At 30.9% G+C, this 19,148-nt stretch overlaps 1 protein-coding gene across 3 annotated transcripts in view; it reads right to left on the bottom strand.

The window, feature by feature from the left end:
• Nucleotides 1-19,148, bottom strand: part of Prp39 (pre-mRNA processing factor 39) — a 92,840-nt gene that overhangs the window by 58,433 nt on the left and 15,259 nt on the right. For all 3 annotated transcript variants that reach the window (XM_067278856.1, XM_067278855.1, XM_067278857.1), the window contains one exon: nucleotides 4,689-4,810. In XM_067278856.1, coding sequence (XP_067134957.1) covers nucleotides 4,689-4,810 — 122 coding nt within the window. The remainder of the gene's footprint in view (nucleotides 1-4,688; nucleotides 4,811-19,148) is intronic.

Below are 19,148 nucleotides of genomic sequence, written 5' to 3'. Positions count from 1 at the left end.
AGAATCTTACTGAGTTGTCTTGCAACAATACAATGAAAACAAAATTTAGCAGTGTGGAATTAACTAAATTTTGGATATCAGTAAAAGATGAATATATCCCCTTCTGAGTGATAAAGCTCAGAGAATTTTAATTCCATTTGAAACTTCTTATGTGTGTGAAGCTGAGTTTGTCGCTGTGATAAAAACTAAGCATTGCATGAAAATCAATGTGGAGAAGGAAATGAAGGTGGCTGTGTCCAGTTTGATTCTACGGTTTGAGAAAATGTGTGGTGATAAACAGGCTCATCCATCTCACTAATTATAATTAATTGAATTTGTTCAATTACATTTTTTGTTACCTTAAATATGTGTTTTATTTATTTTTTACTTAATGTCCTAACTCTTTAATTAAAAAGATGTTGGCTATTTCGCTATTTCACAAATTGCACTTGTTAGAATTTGACATAGGGTGCCTTGTCAAAATCTGAATTTAGCAATGACACCAAGAATCAAAAAAGTTTGGGGACCATTGAACTACAGTATACTTTTACTAACCTAAACTACTTACTGTAGTACTAATTAATAATACTAATCCATACCACACATATATGCATGCGTATATGTGTGCACACGCATGCATGCGCACACGTGTGCATAGAGTTCAGATTAGTGAGATCTCGTATGTATAACATATTTGATATATAAAATTTAATATATCAAATACAATGCTAAAAATGTTGTGTAAAAGTAATGTTGCAAAATTGTCTATTATATGTCTTTGAATTTATTTTGAAACAACATAAAAATATTGAATTTGAAGATAATATTCTGAAGAAGGAAAATGTTCAAAGTTTAGAGAGTCATCTGATTTTGAATTAAAAAAATCAGTCTCAATACTGCTTTTGACCTCATTAAATTAAGAGAAAGTCTTATCATTTCAAAATTAGTAATCACTTTATCTGAATAAAACATAACAAATCACGAAAACCTTATAATCCAGCAGGTAGTTTTGGAGAACAAATGCTTTTGATCATTTTAAATGGCCATTATCAGTTATAACAATCATTGTTATAATTATTTAGCTAATGATTTACATAAATTTAAATCACTCTTTTGAAAGTAATATTAAAATGGCAATATGCATTAATGATTTCAGAAGGAAAAAAGTTTCTAAAGTCAGCCAAGTTATTTGAAAATCCATATTTTATATTTGTCAGAGTTAATTTTGAGAATAAAACAAATATTTAAAACTAATGTAAAAAGAAATTTTATTTCAAAAAAATCTGTTCAGTGAAGTGTCACTTAACATTAATAAATAAAATTATTAATAACTACAAAAAGTAATTGATTTTTCTTCAGTATTTACTTGAAAAACTTTTTTACAGTACTTATTTTATATCACATTAAAAATCAGTATATTTCAACTATAATAGTTATTACAATTTCCATTATAAGTTAAAATATCATCATCAAGACAGTTTTTTCTCAACAAAACACATCAACTAAATAAAGATGAAATACAGCCAAGTGTTGAAATGGTAACACACCATGTGTTAGTGAATGAAAAAAAAACTAATGTTAAATATTATTCAAGATTTTAATATTATGATGTAAATAAATTTTAAAATACAGCAGAATTCATTTATTGTAAACAAAGATATTTTTATCAGTCATTTAATTTTAAATTTTAGAATGTATTAATTCTAATAAGTTAAAATATAAAACTTTGCTTATTGTAATCAGAAATCAATTATAACTTATCTTCAGTAAATAGATATTTTAAAGCTGTCTTTTTGTGCTATCAGCCTCAACATATACTTAATAGTGTGCAATCATCATCAGTCTCAATTATTGCTTTCAACATTAATTCTTTAATTGTAATTTGTAATTGTAAATTGCAGTATGCTAGTATAAATTGTGGAAATCTTTACTTCAGTTATGCATTAGCTATTCTAAAGATGACACTAAAAAGAATGGTGGGTAAACAACAAGCAAATGATGGATGAACAAGCAAATATTTAATGTGACATCATCACAATGTCAGGGCTGCAATTTTTTTTAATCGTATTTTTAATTTATTTAATTTAAAACATATGCTCTCTACCTCAAATTAGTAGTGTCTTGCTCCTATACATCATACTTTTCCTGTTAGAATAGTCATGCCAGTCATCTATTTAACTTTTTCAGGGGAAGAGTTAGATAGATGACCAGCATGACTATTTTTTAATTGAAATAACACGACTTCTGGTTTCCATCAGAAGTTCATATATATATAGTTAATTGGGGCCTTCTGGCCCTAAGCTTTCCATATATGGTCTCAGCTTTCGTCTATGTAACTCCATTCTTGAGATTAAGGAAAGACAGATAGACAACATTGGAAATTTATAGGTCCACAGTTTTTTCAAATTGTAGCCCAATTAACTGATAATGATAAATCTTCAAGTTATACATTTTTTAATTGTTTTAAAATATCCTTTTAATATTAAGAGTCAATAAAACTAGAATATTCATTAATTGTATTCTTATTTACTTACCCTCTACTTAACCCTTTTACTATGATGTGTTTGTTGTACTTTACCCTTCAAAATACCAATCCAAACTGCAGTCACTCAAGATTATTACGTATTTTATTTTAAAAAATTCACCAAAAACTGAATTTTTATCATACAGATAAAGTAATAAATATATGTGATTTTTTTTTCATATGTAGTTTTTTTCACAATGGTGTATAATTGTTCAGAGTAAAAGTTACTTACAAAAAAAAATGTTAAATTATAACCTAAATTGACAAAAAATACTTTACTTTGACAAAAAATAAAACTGTTCAATTTCACTATTTATTTTTGGTACCAAGCCAGCACGAAAGAGAATATTGTTTTGTACATGATGTTAAAAGATTTATGCATATTTATCTATTTTTTCGTGAACAATATCACTTTATACAAAACAGTCTATATATACTAGTTTTCTGTTTCTCTTCAATAAACTCTTTTAGATTAGTAGGATGTTTCATTTTAGGCAGTAGGCAACTTTAGGTGCAGTAAATGAAAAATACCAAAACTATAAAACAATAAGTAAATAAAACAAAACTAGAACAAAAATATAATAAATAAATATAGTATATATATATATATATATATATATTAGTGATGTAACGAATATTCAGTTACTATCCGGTATTCGGCCTATTTTTCGCTATTCGGCCAAATACCGAATATTTAAATCACTATTCGGCCGGATACCGAATATTTAATCACTATTCGGCCGAATACTGAATACTTAAAAACAGGAGTAAGAAATTACAAAAACACAGTAAATTAACCATTTTGGTAACTTTTATTAATGCTGAACATTAAATTATAATTATTAAAGTGAATAAGAAATAGCATCTAACTCTAGTATTAAATTATTTTGTAATTAAATAATATTATAGCCTTTATCTAGCCCGATATCTTATGGAATTGATGGCGTGTAGGTTAGAATGTATAGGGCATTAATGTTATATTCGTATTCGCGTATATTTTTATATTTTTTATGATATTTTAAAATGATTTACAAAACGTTTCATTGAAACTTATTGTATTTAATGAAAGAATTATTTATCTATTTCTAGAAGATGAGTAACTAATATATAAATTATTTTATATATAAAGCAAAGAATGAGCATTTCTCATTATATACAAAAGATAACATTTGAAATCATGTTAAATTTTAAAAATATTGACAAAAACAATAGCAACAAAATATCACAAAACTTCACAAATAGAAACCCCAATAATATATTTGAACTGTTCCACAACTGGGGAGAAACTAGACCATATGTCCCCACTAAAGTATATCCTTAGGGTACTATTCAGTATACAAATACGTAGTAAAAACAAAATTTTAGTGCTTAATTAAAAAGTTAAAAAAATCGATTGCAAATAAAATAACTTAAAAGTTATAACTTACATTTAAATACCAACAACTGCCGAATCATATCGGGCTATTTACGGCTATTACATAAATTATAAACCAATTTGGGACTAAAGGTAGATGTTAGGCTCCATCTCATATAAACTTTAATAATTATAATTTAATTAATTAATTTAAATAATTTAGAGCTACTGGAAGAAAAAATCGTAGTGACAGTGGGCCAATAGAGAGCAGGGTGCGCGATAATGCAGTTTGCGCGCCAATTTTCGTACGTGCATTAATAAAGCCGAATAGTTTGGCTGAATATTCGGCCATTTGGCCACGCTCTTAGCCGAATATTCGGTATTCGGCTGAGGCCAAATATACTATTCGTTACATCACTATATATATATATATATATCTTATAGGCAATAAGTGGTAAATGGAATTGTAAAACAATAAAAGAATCACAGAAAAAAAATCAACTGGTGCATGTGTTTCCTTGTTTGAAAAAATTAAATAAATAAAATATATAATATAATATAATATATATGTATGTATGTATGTATGTATAATTTCAAAATGAAATGACAAAATATTGTTATTTCCCATGTTTCAGCTGAAGGTGAACTGGCGATATACCATCACATCATCGTAGAAGGGTTAAGGTTATCATTTGGTTATTGTTATTGGTATAGGTGACCTTCAAAGCGATTACAATAAGCAGATTCTACTATACTAATGTCAATTACTGATTTTTTACATGTAAATATAACTTTAAAAATTAAGTTACTATATTTTTAGATAATTCTTACCTCTTGTTCAACATATTGTAATAAGTATGTCCATCCTGTAAAATCTGAAGGATTTTCTTTGACAGTTTGCCAATATTTCTCTAATTCAGCCATTTCTTTGTTTGAATCATTTTCTTTCATCTCTGTAATTAAAACATTTAATGAATTTAGGAATCCTATAAACTAGTTAATCTGTGAGAACATTTTTAAAATGTTAATAATTAGAACAAAAGACAGATAGCAGATAGAGGTTTTTTGAACTACAGTAGAGAGTTGTTTATTCGAATCAATTGGGGACTGGGGTTGTTCGGATAACCGATTATGTACGAAAAAATATATTAACCTGTCCAATGTTGAAATTTGTCTCCGTTGTGTGTCGCTTCGTGTTGAATTTTCATCGATTTTAAGCCTAACGAAAATTTTTATAATAATAATAATCGAGGTTATTGTATCATTAAAAATTATTTCTTTATTTTGTTCAAACAAAATAAATATATTGAAGAATATAAAAACATAAAAATTATACTTTAGAAGTAAATCTAGTATCAAAAACGTTCGATTCAGCACGACACAGTCCGACTGAAAAGCGTTCGGATAACCGGTGTTCGGATAAACGACTTTCTACTGTATTATATTGTAAAGCTATGTCAACATCTATGTTACAATACTTGAATGACTTTTGTTACCTCAATACAAACCATTACAAGCCTGTATCATTTTTAAAAACAGAGAAACAATCATTCTGACATACATTGTTTTGTGCCATATATCACAACACACCATTTCACTTAGCATTTGAATGAACCACTTAGTCTGGTGAAACATAGGGTCAGCAGCAACTGCTTAAAGTGTGTCCACACCTGTATTACCACAAGCCATGATCAATACTGTTCCATTCTTTGATGGTTCTTCAAAGAAAGCAATGAATCAGTGGTGGAATTCACACTCTTCACATTCATGAACCAAACTGTGCTATTTTTTTTACCCTTTTTTACCTCTGTGTTCCTTTTATTTTTATTTGTAATTCTCATTATCATTGAGTAATTCTCATTTAACTTAAATTCAATTCTTGTTTTATATTTTAATTCAAATTACAAGTATATCATTCTATATTTTGTTCTAATTCCATTTTGTTGGATCATGAAGATGGATGCTTAGCTGCTAAAAACATTTGAAATAATTAATAAATAATTTTGCTCTTTGAGATAAAATTGTTTTTATTGAAAAGTCAAATATTAAGTTTATGAAGCAAATTCTTTTTGTCCAATTATTATTCTATTCTGTGTTAAATACTCAAATAGATGATGGCTATTAAATACAAATGAAAATTTTTTTGCTGAAATAAAAATATTTGTTATAATTAACATATTTTCTAGTATTAATCAAATTTTTAACACAAACTATTTAGACAAGCAAATAATAACTTGTTTAACAATACATGAATGAATTTTGCAGCAACAGTATATATATATTATATTTGTGCATATGTTTGAATCTTCTAATAAAAAAGGAAATTCTTTGCTATCAGCTAAATCATTGTTAAAATTAAAATTTAGATTAAATATATAGATTAAGATACTTAGCTTTGTTCTAGAGATAAAAACTTTAAATATAAGTTACACAAAATGACACAAATTAATTTATATATGAAAATCAGATTAAAATCTACAGGGCAATCAAAGTCTCTTCACAATAGGCATGGAAACAGGAGCTTCCAGGAATGAAGTAATGAAGTTGTGAAAGGCCATGCATTGAAAGAATAATCATAGATTTTAATTAGAAAGAGTTCATTAGAATTAGTTGAGAGTCACCATGTATATTAATAAACTCTCGTTTGACACACATCCAATTGAGATAATCACTCTTATATAGTTTTCCTTCAGATACACAGTTAATTCATCATTAACTTTATTAAATGAGGTGCTGGAAATGTTGTCCTCCATTTTTGAAACACAACAGGACTCTTCTGCACATGTTTGAAATTGCAGTTAAAGTATCCTTAGTTATGGAAGCAGTGAAGAGACATGGATTGTTTCACTGCATGCAAGGTTTATGGTTTATTCTTGTACACAGTTCATTTTGCTACTCCCCAAAGTTTGATGTTGTCAGATCTGGAGATCATGGTGACCTTTGTCCCCTCCCAAAAGTGTCATGTAGTAGTGTCATTGAACTCCCAGTGGTATGAGAAGTTGTACAGTCTTGTTGAAAGTGACCATTCTGTATATTTTTTTAACTGAATTATTCAATAAACAAAGAATCTCTAAGTAGCAGCATTTAATGTCAATTGTTTCCTCAAAGAAAATGGGCCCAATAATTCTCTCTTTTGATATTGTTATCCACACATTGATTTTCAGTTCATGTAACAGTGTCTCATGCACTTCATTTGGATGCAAACTGCTCCATAAACAAAATATTCCAAGAATTGATTCTGCTCAACAAGTGAAACCAAGACTTGTCTGTAAAGAAAGTTCTGTTGATCATCTCAATTCCTTCCTGTCATAAAAAATCTTGGAAAGACTTGCAATATGCCTTCCTTTTCTCATACACTGCAGGTTTCAACTCAGCACACATCTCATTTTGTAAAGACAAAACTTTAGCTTTTGCCATAAAGCATTTTTTGCACTTCTGTAACTGATATTTGTCTTCTGTGCTAACTTCTACAGTGCTTTTGTTTGGTTCGCCAACATCTTGTCATTGATTTCAGACAGCTTATCATCTATTAAACACTGGGACAAACACTTCTCGCTTCATCTGCCACAGAGCCAGTTCGTCAAAACTTAGAGATGAAATCTCACACAATATCTTGATGGAAATTATAAACCCTGGAAACCTTCTGGTGAGCATTTCTTTAACATCTGTATATGTGTCACTGGCCTAAACACAGCCTCCACAAGAAAAACTCTGCTCAATGGTGAGCATGAAGAGAAACTATGCAGCATCACTAGAGATATGATTACAGCATCAGACGTCTGTCAAATGACACCTATGTGACAAGTTATGATGTCACCACTCTGCCAAGCCACATGGGCATGGGCCACTGTGGAGAAACTTTATGATTGGACTGTATATGATATATACAGAGTTGACAGATATATACAAAAGGCATCCAAAAAGTAAAGAATGTTTGGCTATAAAAAACGGAAAAAACAGTAATGATTGAAAAAAAATTTTATTTAGTAATTATTACAAGAACAGTTACTTTTCTACATAGTCACCACTTCGATTAAAGCGTCATAGCATGATACTAGTTTTTTGAATTCCTCTGTCATAGACTTCCACTGCCAGTTCCTTCAGGCAGTTAGTGACGGCTTTCACTGTGTCATCTGTTCCAAAACCTTTCAAATCCACCCAAAAACTCTTTCAGCTTGAGAAAGTGGAAAAAGTCACGGGGCACAGGTCGGGATTGTATGATGATGGTTGAAAATGTCCCAGTCAAATTTCTGAAGCACAGCTCAAGTAATGGCAGTAGGGTGAAGTTGTGCATTATCTTCCTTGATTAAACATAAATTAAAAATAATTTTCTCACACTTGCTTCATTCATAATGTGATCACCATACACTTCTGTGATTTCTTTATGAATTTCTATAAGAGAGACTTTCTTCACATTTAGAAAACCAACAACACGTTGCACTTGACAGGATTTTCAATTTTTGTATATATTTTAACCCTTGAAAAAACAGTAACAATAAGCCCACCATTACTGAAACTCTACATGTGCTAAGCTAACACATCAGAGAACAAACTGACTTTGAATTGATGACAGTAATTTACCTGCACAGAGTGAAATGTGCAAACATTCTTTACATTCTAGATATCTCTCGTACAAAAATTGTGAAATATTTTAAATGTATATAATAAATGCAGCAATGTTTATTTTATGCATTTTAGAATGCTTAGAAGAGATTCAAGAAATTTCTAATGCATTCATATCAAAAAAATTAGATTATGCTTGTGGATAACCATGAAATAAAAATCAAATTTTGGCTTCAAAGTAAGTTTCAAATATTACTTCTCGAGTATGCAGAAATAAAACTTCAAAATTTCTGTAACAAGGTAACAGGACAGAAACAAACATGACTGCTCAGAGAATTACCAATTAATTCTCTGAGCAGTCAAGTCTAATTCATGGTGTCAACAAACTCCTTGCCCTACTTCTTGTGAATAAACTTTTTATTTAATTGAATATCCTTTACATAATAATATATACCAATATAATTGTTTTAAAAGTTCTGTATTTTTTGTGTGTTTTTTTCAAACAAGTAACTATAAATTATTTTTTGTTTTGTCGTCAGCTTTATAATGAAATTGACAGTAATATGAAAAAAATATTTTCACAAATTAATTTGTTAAATAAAAAAAACAAAAAAAAATCACATTTTCTGGTACATAAATTAATTTACCATATTTTTCAATTTGATTGTCAAAAATCAAAAACCTAAAATGTTTTACTTTTGACACTGTTGTTATTTCAACTTTGATTGTGTATAGAGTATACCTTTTTTTACCTTCACAGCATGAATCACTTTTGAACACCAATGTTTTATCTGATAGACATTTAAAAAATAAGACTGTTTTGACTGCAGTGAAATCATTATCTGGATAGTTTGCACTTTCACTATAGATTTTGTAGAAAACCATTCCATGTCTCTTCTTAAATTCAGCCTTCTGCTGCTTACTTTGAGCCTACTATATTCCAACTGTTATCCAAACTGTTTGGCTTTTTCTTAAGTTTTCCATCAACAGGAATATGTGTGTGTCTACACTGTACAAACCACTTTAGTATACATTTTTCAGCATCTGAATACTCATATTTACACTTTCTTTACTGTGCTGTCTGATTCTGTTGTTCATTGAAGTTTTCCAAAATTCCGTCTACTTTTCAGATTTGTAGAAAGAGTACAGAATGGAATATCATATTATTTTGAAATTTGATTTTTTCTTTTTGCTTTCCTCAACAGTCTTTATGACGGATACCTTTTCTGTTATTGGCAAAGTCTTTAGTTTTCTCTTGTTTGCCATTTGTATCTGTTTTGGAATGAAAATAGTAAATACATCAATTAATCTGCAATCACAATGTAGCAGCCATTTTCTGCAAATATTAGTTTTCTCATAGACTATTTTTACTAAATTGACTCTCGGCAGTGATTCCGTGATATCCTCATACTACATGCTATTCAACTAACTGTAAAAATTTTGATTCAAAAAAGTTTCTTCCATTTAGAGGCTATACATAAATGACATCCACACTGGAAGGGTGGAGAGGGTTAAGACAAGTCGGACAAGAGGAGGGGAGGGGGTTAGCTTCAGTGGATGACCATATATTGTATTTCATTAAATTTTATACAGTTTATGCATTTTATTATATTGATTTAAAAATTTCTTGTATGTTTCATTTCTACTTATGATATTTATCATTTATAAGGTGATAAAGGTTTTAAGGAGGGTTGAAGTTTGTTGGATGTACAAAGAGAAGAGGGGATTATGGAAACTTGGACAAACTGGGACAAGAAAGAGTAAAATTTCAAAAAAAATGTGAATGTAATTTATGGGCAGCCCCTTATCACATGACCTCAAAACACCACTTCTGAAAATCACTATCTTACTACATGTGATCAAGTATTTTTTTTTTCTGTACGAACACATGTTTGTAGTGATTTTCTGCTTTGAAGTCATTTTTTGACGTCATCACCAAAATTCTCAATGATGTCAAAAATACTGTCATGGACGTCTCTTACAACTACTACGATTGCTATACATGTGTTATAAACTTTGTCAGCTATGCACGACATGACATGGCAGTCTGCAAATCATTAAACCTTGAATGCTTTTTTATAAGATAATTTATATCCATTTAAATCATCATCTGAACTCATTTCAAATTATCTTGCTCTATCACAAAGTTCCAAGGAAGGCCTTGGAACTTTGCAATATGCCATATGTTTTGTTTACAGAACATTTGTTCTCTAAACAAAACATATGGTATTGAAATTTTTCATGTGCAGAGAAGACATTACAGAATTTTTCAGAATCATCAAATTTGAGGAATGACAATTATATAGGTGTAATTACATGTAAAAAATTGGCAGAAAATCATCACATTATACAAACGTGTATGTTTGTGTTTTAAAAAACTGCATATGAGTGCAGGTTAATCAATCATTATCAGTAATGAGAATGTCAACAAGCAATTCAAACTTTACACAGTATTAATGTTTACTTCCAAATAAGGAGATACAGTACATAGATAAACTCAAAATTAAATGGTAAATAACTCTGAAAGTTGACAAATCACAGATGTGTTTGTTACATTTTAAAATCATTGTTATTTTTAAAACTTTTAGATTTTGAAAATTAACACTTTCCATATTGCCTATTGTGAACAATTTCATCACAAAAGGACTCCTGTAAACTAATTTTTTGATGGAACTACAGGGTGCGGTGCCAAAATCCAGACAAAATTCAATTTCAAATTCCCGCCATTCTGTACCACCGGTAGATGTCGTGTTTGGCGTTCAAATAGCTTGACATGTGTATTAAACCATTTTAACCGCGAAACAGTCGCCATGTTGAAACAAAGTGCTGAGTATAACCAAAGAGCCGCGATTATCGAAAGTATTCGCGCTGGGCGCTCGGCAACAGAAATTATTCGGTTCTTCGGATACCCGAGATCGACTGTTTATGATGTCGTTGCAAAATACAATCAGTCGGAGAAGTCTAATGAAGGTTTTGCAACACCGGCAAGGAAAATTCACTCGAAGGAGCGCATTGTCAGAACACCTGAAATCATTCAACAGGCTCAGGAGCTGATTTTTGAGGATCCAGGTCAGTCGATCCGAAAATTGTCGTCGGTTGTTGGTGTGAGCGAGAAAACTATGCGTAGAATCGTTGAGGAGGACCTCCGCTACAAGTCTTACACAATTAAAGTGAGACAGATGCTTTCTGAAGCTGCCAGGACAAAGCGAGTTGAACGCTGTAACCTGCTTTTGTGTTCCTTAAAAAACAATGCTGCCAGACAACTCAGATTTTTTTCTGACAAGAAAATTTTTACTGTTGATGCGAAAATCAATCAAAGAAATGACCGATGGCTTGCCCACGACCCAGAAGATGTCCCTGTTATTGCAAAAATGAAATTTCCGGCGAATGTTCATGTGCTAGGTGTTGTGTCCAGTGAGGGTGATGTCATGCCACCGTATTTCTTTAACAAAGGGGAAAATGTCACAAAAGATGTTTATTTGCATGCTCTGTCAAATGTAGTGAAGCCATGGATGGAAACTGTGTCATCTGGAAAGCCGTATGTTTTCCAGCAGGATGGTGCGCCCGCCCACACAAGTCATTTGGTGCAAAATTGGTTGTCGGATAACGTCGACATGTTTTGGTCAAAAGAATTCTGGCCTCCCAACAGTCCAGATTTAAATCCTCTGGACTTCTACGTATGGAGCGTAGTTGAAAGGGTCACAAACAAGACCAGACATGCAAACATCACATCGTTGAGAGTCGCTATTAATGCGGCATTCACCAATATTGACCGTGAGACATTAAAGCGCACATGCGCACGATTCAGACAGAGAATAGAGGCTGTCATTCAAGCAGGAGGGAGCTATATTGAATAAATGTATTCTGTATGACATTGCAAACAATGTGATTTAAAAAAATTTGTAAACCTTTTCATTTTTTCAATAAGAAATATGTTTGAAAAAAATGTGTAATTTGTCCGGATTTTGGCGCCGCACCCTGTATATTGTAAGTATTTTGGCATTCTTTGGTAGTTCACCTATCTCAATGATTTTTGTTATGTCATGTTATCTACATCACTATCAGTTTAGTTGAGACAGAGTATAAAAGTTTTTTAATAAAAAAGATTTACCACATTTATGTATAAGCTGCACCCTAATTTTTAGAAAGAAATTTTAGAAAAAGTTTCAAGCCTCCATTTACTAGTGTTACAAGACAAGATTTAAGTACTAAGAAATACTATGCATGTCACAAATTATCATCATCCCCAAACCTTTTGTTCTTTAAAGCTGTTCTGGCTATCCTTGCAGTAACTATACTTTAAGAATAGAAATTCCATTCATTGTTAATTTCTTCTTATTGAGTGTGTGCCACATATCATGGATTGTGTCCAAGCAAGTTACAGTGGAACCTGGAGCCATATTCTGGTCATCATCTGATCATCTGATCTGTCCGTATTCTGGTCATCATCTGATTTTTTCAAGCAACTACTTGAGAACACCACTGACTCCATCTTTTTTTAATGATCCTGCATCAATTTCTGAACTATTGAATATGCTGTTAACCTTATGCGTCTCTCTAAGCATTTTTCGAAATATTACTGTTCAAATTTCTGCCTAAGTACGTACACTTTTCTAACTTACATTAATAGAATTTTTATTTGTTAAGAGACAATGTTACCCGAGACATTTTGACATTACAATATTTAAGAACGTTACAAAACAAAAAACATATTTATCAAAATTACGTGCTTTCCTTACCACGTAAGCTATAATTTCGTACTCTTCATTTTCAAAAATTTTACAATTTCATTGGTTAAAATTCTATACTGTGTTGCATGCACAGATAACCCAAACATGTATAATCTACCTAATAGAATTGTGATGTCAACAACAAAGATGAGATCGTTATGAACGACCAGAATCGCCACTTTCTCTGAGAGAGAAATTGTGTGTCTCATTTTGACGTCATTCATCTCTGAAAGATGAGAGATAAGTGACCAGAATATGGCCCCTGGTAACTTGAATTGATTGGGGGGAAAACTCAGACTTTCAGACTAAAAAGCTTCAGGTTATGAAGGGACAGCTAAAAATCAAGATTTTGTGCATCAGTTTTATCAGTGGCCAATAATAAACTAGCCATACAATATTTCCATGAATCCTATTAAGTAGAATCATTGTGTCAATGTTAACCTCTCAGTATTGTCCAGAAATTTGAAAACATTTAACTGAATGGGTAAATAAGTTACTGAGAATGCTTTCCCAAATGGTTTATCCATTCATGTATGCTATACTACTTTTCTTTGTCTGTTTTCAATACAGCATGACAAATAATACACAGCAAGAAGGATTTGTTTTAAAAAATGCAGACAAAAATTTACAATAGAAAATTCTTTTAAGCTGTAACAGATTCTTAACAATATCATTGAAATTTCAATAAATTGGAGAATTGATTAACTACTGCTAGTGCCATCATGAAAGCATGTTAAAACTTTTAGCTGTAGTAGGTGTTGGTATATGATGCTATAACGTTTTTTCCAATGCCAGCTATATTTGAGATGCATATTCTATTCCTTGGCATTTGAAATACTTTTGAAAACATCTACATATAATTCTAATGTTTTAACTAACATTGGAATCATACACATTTAGTAATCATATTCATATTATATTTAAAATGTAACTTCACTTTTCTTGCATATTGTTTTGTTAAAGATATCGTATTAAATTTTTGAAACACATATATGCATTGGCCAAAAAAACATTGTATCAAGAGTTATGTACTGTACATTGTATGAGTTAAGCAGGAGATGCCTGTATATGTAAAGCATTGCAATCTATTAGATTATTGCAAATGAAATGGCCAATTTTTACTTCTGACTATGGTGCAAAAATGATAGCACTCCTATTGTTTGACTGTCAAAAACTTGTCAGGAATATGATCACATTTCAGATATTTGCCACCAGGTGCCCTCTTATCAGGAAGTCCATTTTGTACTGTCATTTACCATTTACTATCAACTCATTCGACAGTGTTTTTAAGAAATGCATACAAAATCATGTCTTTTAAATGACATGTGCATAATTTCAAAGGCAATTATTATCCAAAAAAACATATAGTAAGTGTATTTAAAGTACTGAAAGATTTGAAATTGTTTAAAAAATGGAAATGAGCGATACCACATGCAAATCGAGAACTGACTGAACTCTACAATGTTTGTGAAAAGCATTTTGCTCCACATCAGATTCTTCATTTGTAGAGAGTATATAAAAATGGAAAGGAAATCATCAACATTTCTTATAAAATTCCTTGACAAACTAAAAATGCAATGCCCAGTTTGTTTCCGAATTGTCCATCATACCTTTCTAAACCCAGCAAAGCACTTCGAAATAGTCTTTTAATTACCTTTATTATAGAGTTTATAAACTATTTAACCAACCCACATCCTAAAACATACTTCTAATTGCTACACTTTTTCTACAGCAGTGCATACAAATTATAACCAAATATTTTTTATTACAGCAGTTTTTATGAAACAGTTAGAAGAGCTGGATCTCAAAGTAAATATCCTGCTTTTCCAACATTTTTTCAACTACATAATGATTATATATATATATAATCATTATGTACTGTACATTACATATCATTATGTACTGTCATTCATCATGTACATACAATCATTATGTACTGTACTGTACATAATGATTATATATATATATGATCATTATGTACTGTACATAGTTAATATAAATAATATAATATATACACACACATATATATATATATATATTTTTTTTATTATTATTTATATATATTATAAATAGATATATATTATATAAATAATATATTATATATATTTTATATTATTTATATTAACTATGTATTGAACTATATGTGAGAATCAGGATTTTATTACTTAATTAACATAAGAAATATATCTAGTTCTTTTTCATATTGTTTACAAAAAAGAAAGACAAAGTTGTCACTTTTGTGTTAGAGAGGGAAATCAACTTCCCTTTCACATGCTCTTATCTCCAACTTTGACAACCATCTGCGAATCTATGTCCCCTCTACATCCCGTTTACGAATAAAAATCCTTTAATGCTATTGGCTAGAAATTTGGATAAATTTCTAGCCAATTTTCCCGCCATTCGAGGCAGTCAATAGAAATTCAACCTTGCCATACAGATGACAGTCAACAGAAATATGACACTGCCATAGGGAGTTCTCTAAAGATTTCACTTGTGCTCCAAACCCCGAGTCTCTCAAAGCAAGACTTTCTGTGTGCCCAACCGTTCCCACTTTGATCATCATCCTCCTCCACAATCATTGTCCGCAACCAAACACCGCTGCAACATTTCGCCGCCCTTTCCGAAGTAGAAGATTGCTCACCCGATCTACTGTAGAGGTAGTATAAGTTTTATTTGATGTAAACTTTCCCTCTCACACAGTTAGATAGGGATCTAATACCTTTTGTATCAATTTTTACTCCTGTTATAGTTATCTCTAATAAATTTTGTTTTGTTTAATTTAAATGGTCTCGTTAATGAGCTGAACTCCACGTCAAAGTCTTATCTTGGATCCACGATCCCTCCCTCTTGGAAAAGTATCTAAAATTTAATCATTTGCATGCCTTCCTGTCCTCAAAATCATATACTACTAAAACCCATCCTAGTGACCCTGCAGGTGGATTTTCCCGATCTGAGGCCAAACGAGTAAGAAAAATCATTTCTTACCCACCAGATTCCCACATATATATACACTGTACATGTACTGTCTTTATATTTCCTATTAAAACCACCAAGATCTGGTATTTGCCACATTCCGTTTGATGAGAAACCGAGTGTTCATTATGAAGAAATAAAAAAAACATTCAAAAAGAGAATCTTACCAACTTGAAAAAATTAAAAGAGAAATTCGATGGACACATTGAGAGATGTATTTAGGAGTGTGATGAAATAACTGATAATTATACATCTGCAGATATATTAGAATGCATAATAGATTATGTAACCAGCTTTATTGCAAAAAAATTTTTAAATTTTACAGGTGAAGTTTGTATTAAGGCATTGACCAAAGATGAAGGTTATCAACCTGTTTCACACTTGACTAACCTCAAAACAAAAAGCAGACTCGCATATCCAAATACTTTTCTTTTTTCACTACTTAATCAAACTGAACAGAAGTTATCAGTCAGCATGCTTACTAATGACATTCTGAATGACATTGCAGCAGCATTTTCACAAAAAAAATTGCATTTCCATGTAAAACGCTTAAAAATGAAATGTAAAATATTGTATACTTTTAAGGTTAAGATAATTTGCCAGACACACAACATGAAACTGCAAGGCATTTCTAAAGAAAAACGAAAATATTCCAAATTTCTTTCTAAATAAAGCTGTTTATTGTATTTCATATATACATATATATTATATAGTATTTAGTTTATATTGTTTGAATGATCTGCTATTAAGAATTATGCTGTACTAAAAGTTGTCACAGAAAAAAAATCATATGCTAAACCCAAAACTGCTGTCAAGTGCATACAAAATAAAACCATTTGTAAAGGACACTTCTAAATAATGAACACCTTTAATTAACAAGCATTTTAATATTTTTGATGCAAATAAATGACTTATTTTTATTGCCTAGTATGTAACAATTTAGTGTTGAGAAACATTAAACACATCAAAATACGGACAAACTTGTCACTCCTGGTCAATTGCCATCATTAAGAGGTTATACTATGTCACAAAACTTTTACAGGGACGAAATTAAAGAGCTTTCAATGGTTTATGAGCTTAAATTACATTTTATGTACATTTTATTTTATGTAAATTTCACTAATTTTATTAAAATTAATCCAAATTAGAGTTCAATTAGCAATTGTTGCTAATGGTAATCAATGGTAAAAACTGGACTTCTATATTGTCACAACATCTGGTAGATACTCAAGTCAGCTCAACCACTTTGCCTATGTCCTTGAATGGAGTGTGATGGTATTGCCTATATTCTTACACCATGCTTCTAACTTTAAACCAGTGGTTCCCAAAGTAGGTGCTATCACCCCTGTGGGTGGTAAGTAAATCTAAGGGGGATGAAAAAAAGTAAGTAGGCAGCGGGGGTGCTGAAGGAAAGGTACTGAATAGCAATCATAGGCAAAGGTTAGTGTCACTGATAACCCTTTTAAAATGGGAAAGAAGAAACATTGTGTTTAATTGTTTCCAGATGTTGACAACAATGTACGGTAAGGACACAAAGTGAGGTTCATAGAAAAGTTTTCCTAAGAATATTTCCAAACCTTTCTCACACAAAGGAAAATGGGTTAGTGGGTGTTTGGGTACAGTTGGGGCATTGAGTGTAACTTTATGGAACCAAGGGGCGGTGACTTGAAAAAGTTTGGGAATCACTGCTTTAAACATTTATTAATTTTAAACTTACATATTCAATTAAAATTTTCTCCATTTTAAGCATTAATACACTTTTCCCAATGCAATAGAAATGCATTAATACCAATTTGATAGAAATCATGAGAATGAGAAGCCAAAGTATCATTAAAAGTACCTTTATTGCATCCTCTTCCGTAAAGACTTTCCTTGCCAAATTGTCCAAATGTATAAAAAAAAGTGATAGTCTGTTAAAGAATAAGATGGATGGGAAAGAATTTCATTTGAATACTATCATTTTTCTGATGAATAATTAAAGAACTGCAGACCTCCAAATGATGCTCCTTATCTCTCTCACTGAGTTTGTGTGGTACTCATTTGATGAGCTTCTTGACTTTCCCTAACACGTTTAGATATTGAGAAATCGTTAAATAATTCAAACTTCCTATGATTTCCTAGACCAGAGATGAACAACCCACAGCCTGCAGTAATATTTTTTGCAGCCCACATTGCATAAAATTTGAATAAATATATCAATTTCCCCAGCTTAAGGAAGTATGCAGCAAAAATTCAAATGTTATTTTCTACAACTTGTGTGTGTGTGGATAGTTTTTCCCGTGATGAATTTGGTAAAAATTAAAACAAGAAACCAGCTAACAGACACATCAAAACTAATTTAAAACTACCAATGACTAATATTTAACCAAATATTTCCAATATATTACGTTTACATCAGTTCCAGAAGCTAAATTAAGTATACCTAGGCTAATTTATAATTAAATATGAACAAAAAATTCTGATTTACTTGCATTTTTTTCCTCTTTTCTTTTGTATGTGGCCTGCATTAGTTCAAAAGTTTTGAAATGCAGCCCTTACATAGAAAAAGGTTGCCCATCCCTGTCCTAGAGAGTCAGGTGATGTTCTTCAATTCTAATTTTTGAGATTTGTATTCCCAGAATAAAATTTTTTGAACTAATGCCTAGTGGTCTGCTCACTCACAGAACCTTCACCAAAAGTTTTATTGGATTTCAAGTTGCTTTGGCTTCATTATGTCCCCAATTATACGCATAAAAGAAAATTATTCAATTTCCTTTTTTCCATGCTGTCAGGAAAGGTATTCTTAACCTGTCCCGTGTTGTTCCTGAGTATTTTCGTGTTGACCTCATTTGACCTAATCCGTTGACCCCAGATATACTTGTTTCTGCATTGGAACATTTTTGATACTAGATGTTGCTATGCATCATAATTTTTATATTAAAATGAACTTTCAAAATATAATTCTTTTGTTTTTATATTTTTCAAGATATTTACTTTGTGCAAAATATTAAAAAAATTTTTAACAATATAGTAGCCACAATTATTA

The sequence above is a fragment of the Centruroides vittatus genome, unplaced genomic scaffold (genome assembly GCF_030686945.1).
Source record: "Centruroides vittatus isolate TY-2023 unplaced genomic scaffold, ASM3068694v2 contig_824, whole genome shotgun sequence".
NCBI lineage: Eukaryota > Metazoa > Arthropoda > Arachnida > Scorpiones > Buthidae > Centruroides > Centruroides vittatus.
This window is presented reverse-complemented; position numbering and strand designations above follow the sequence as displayed.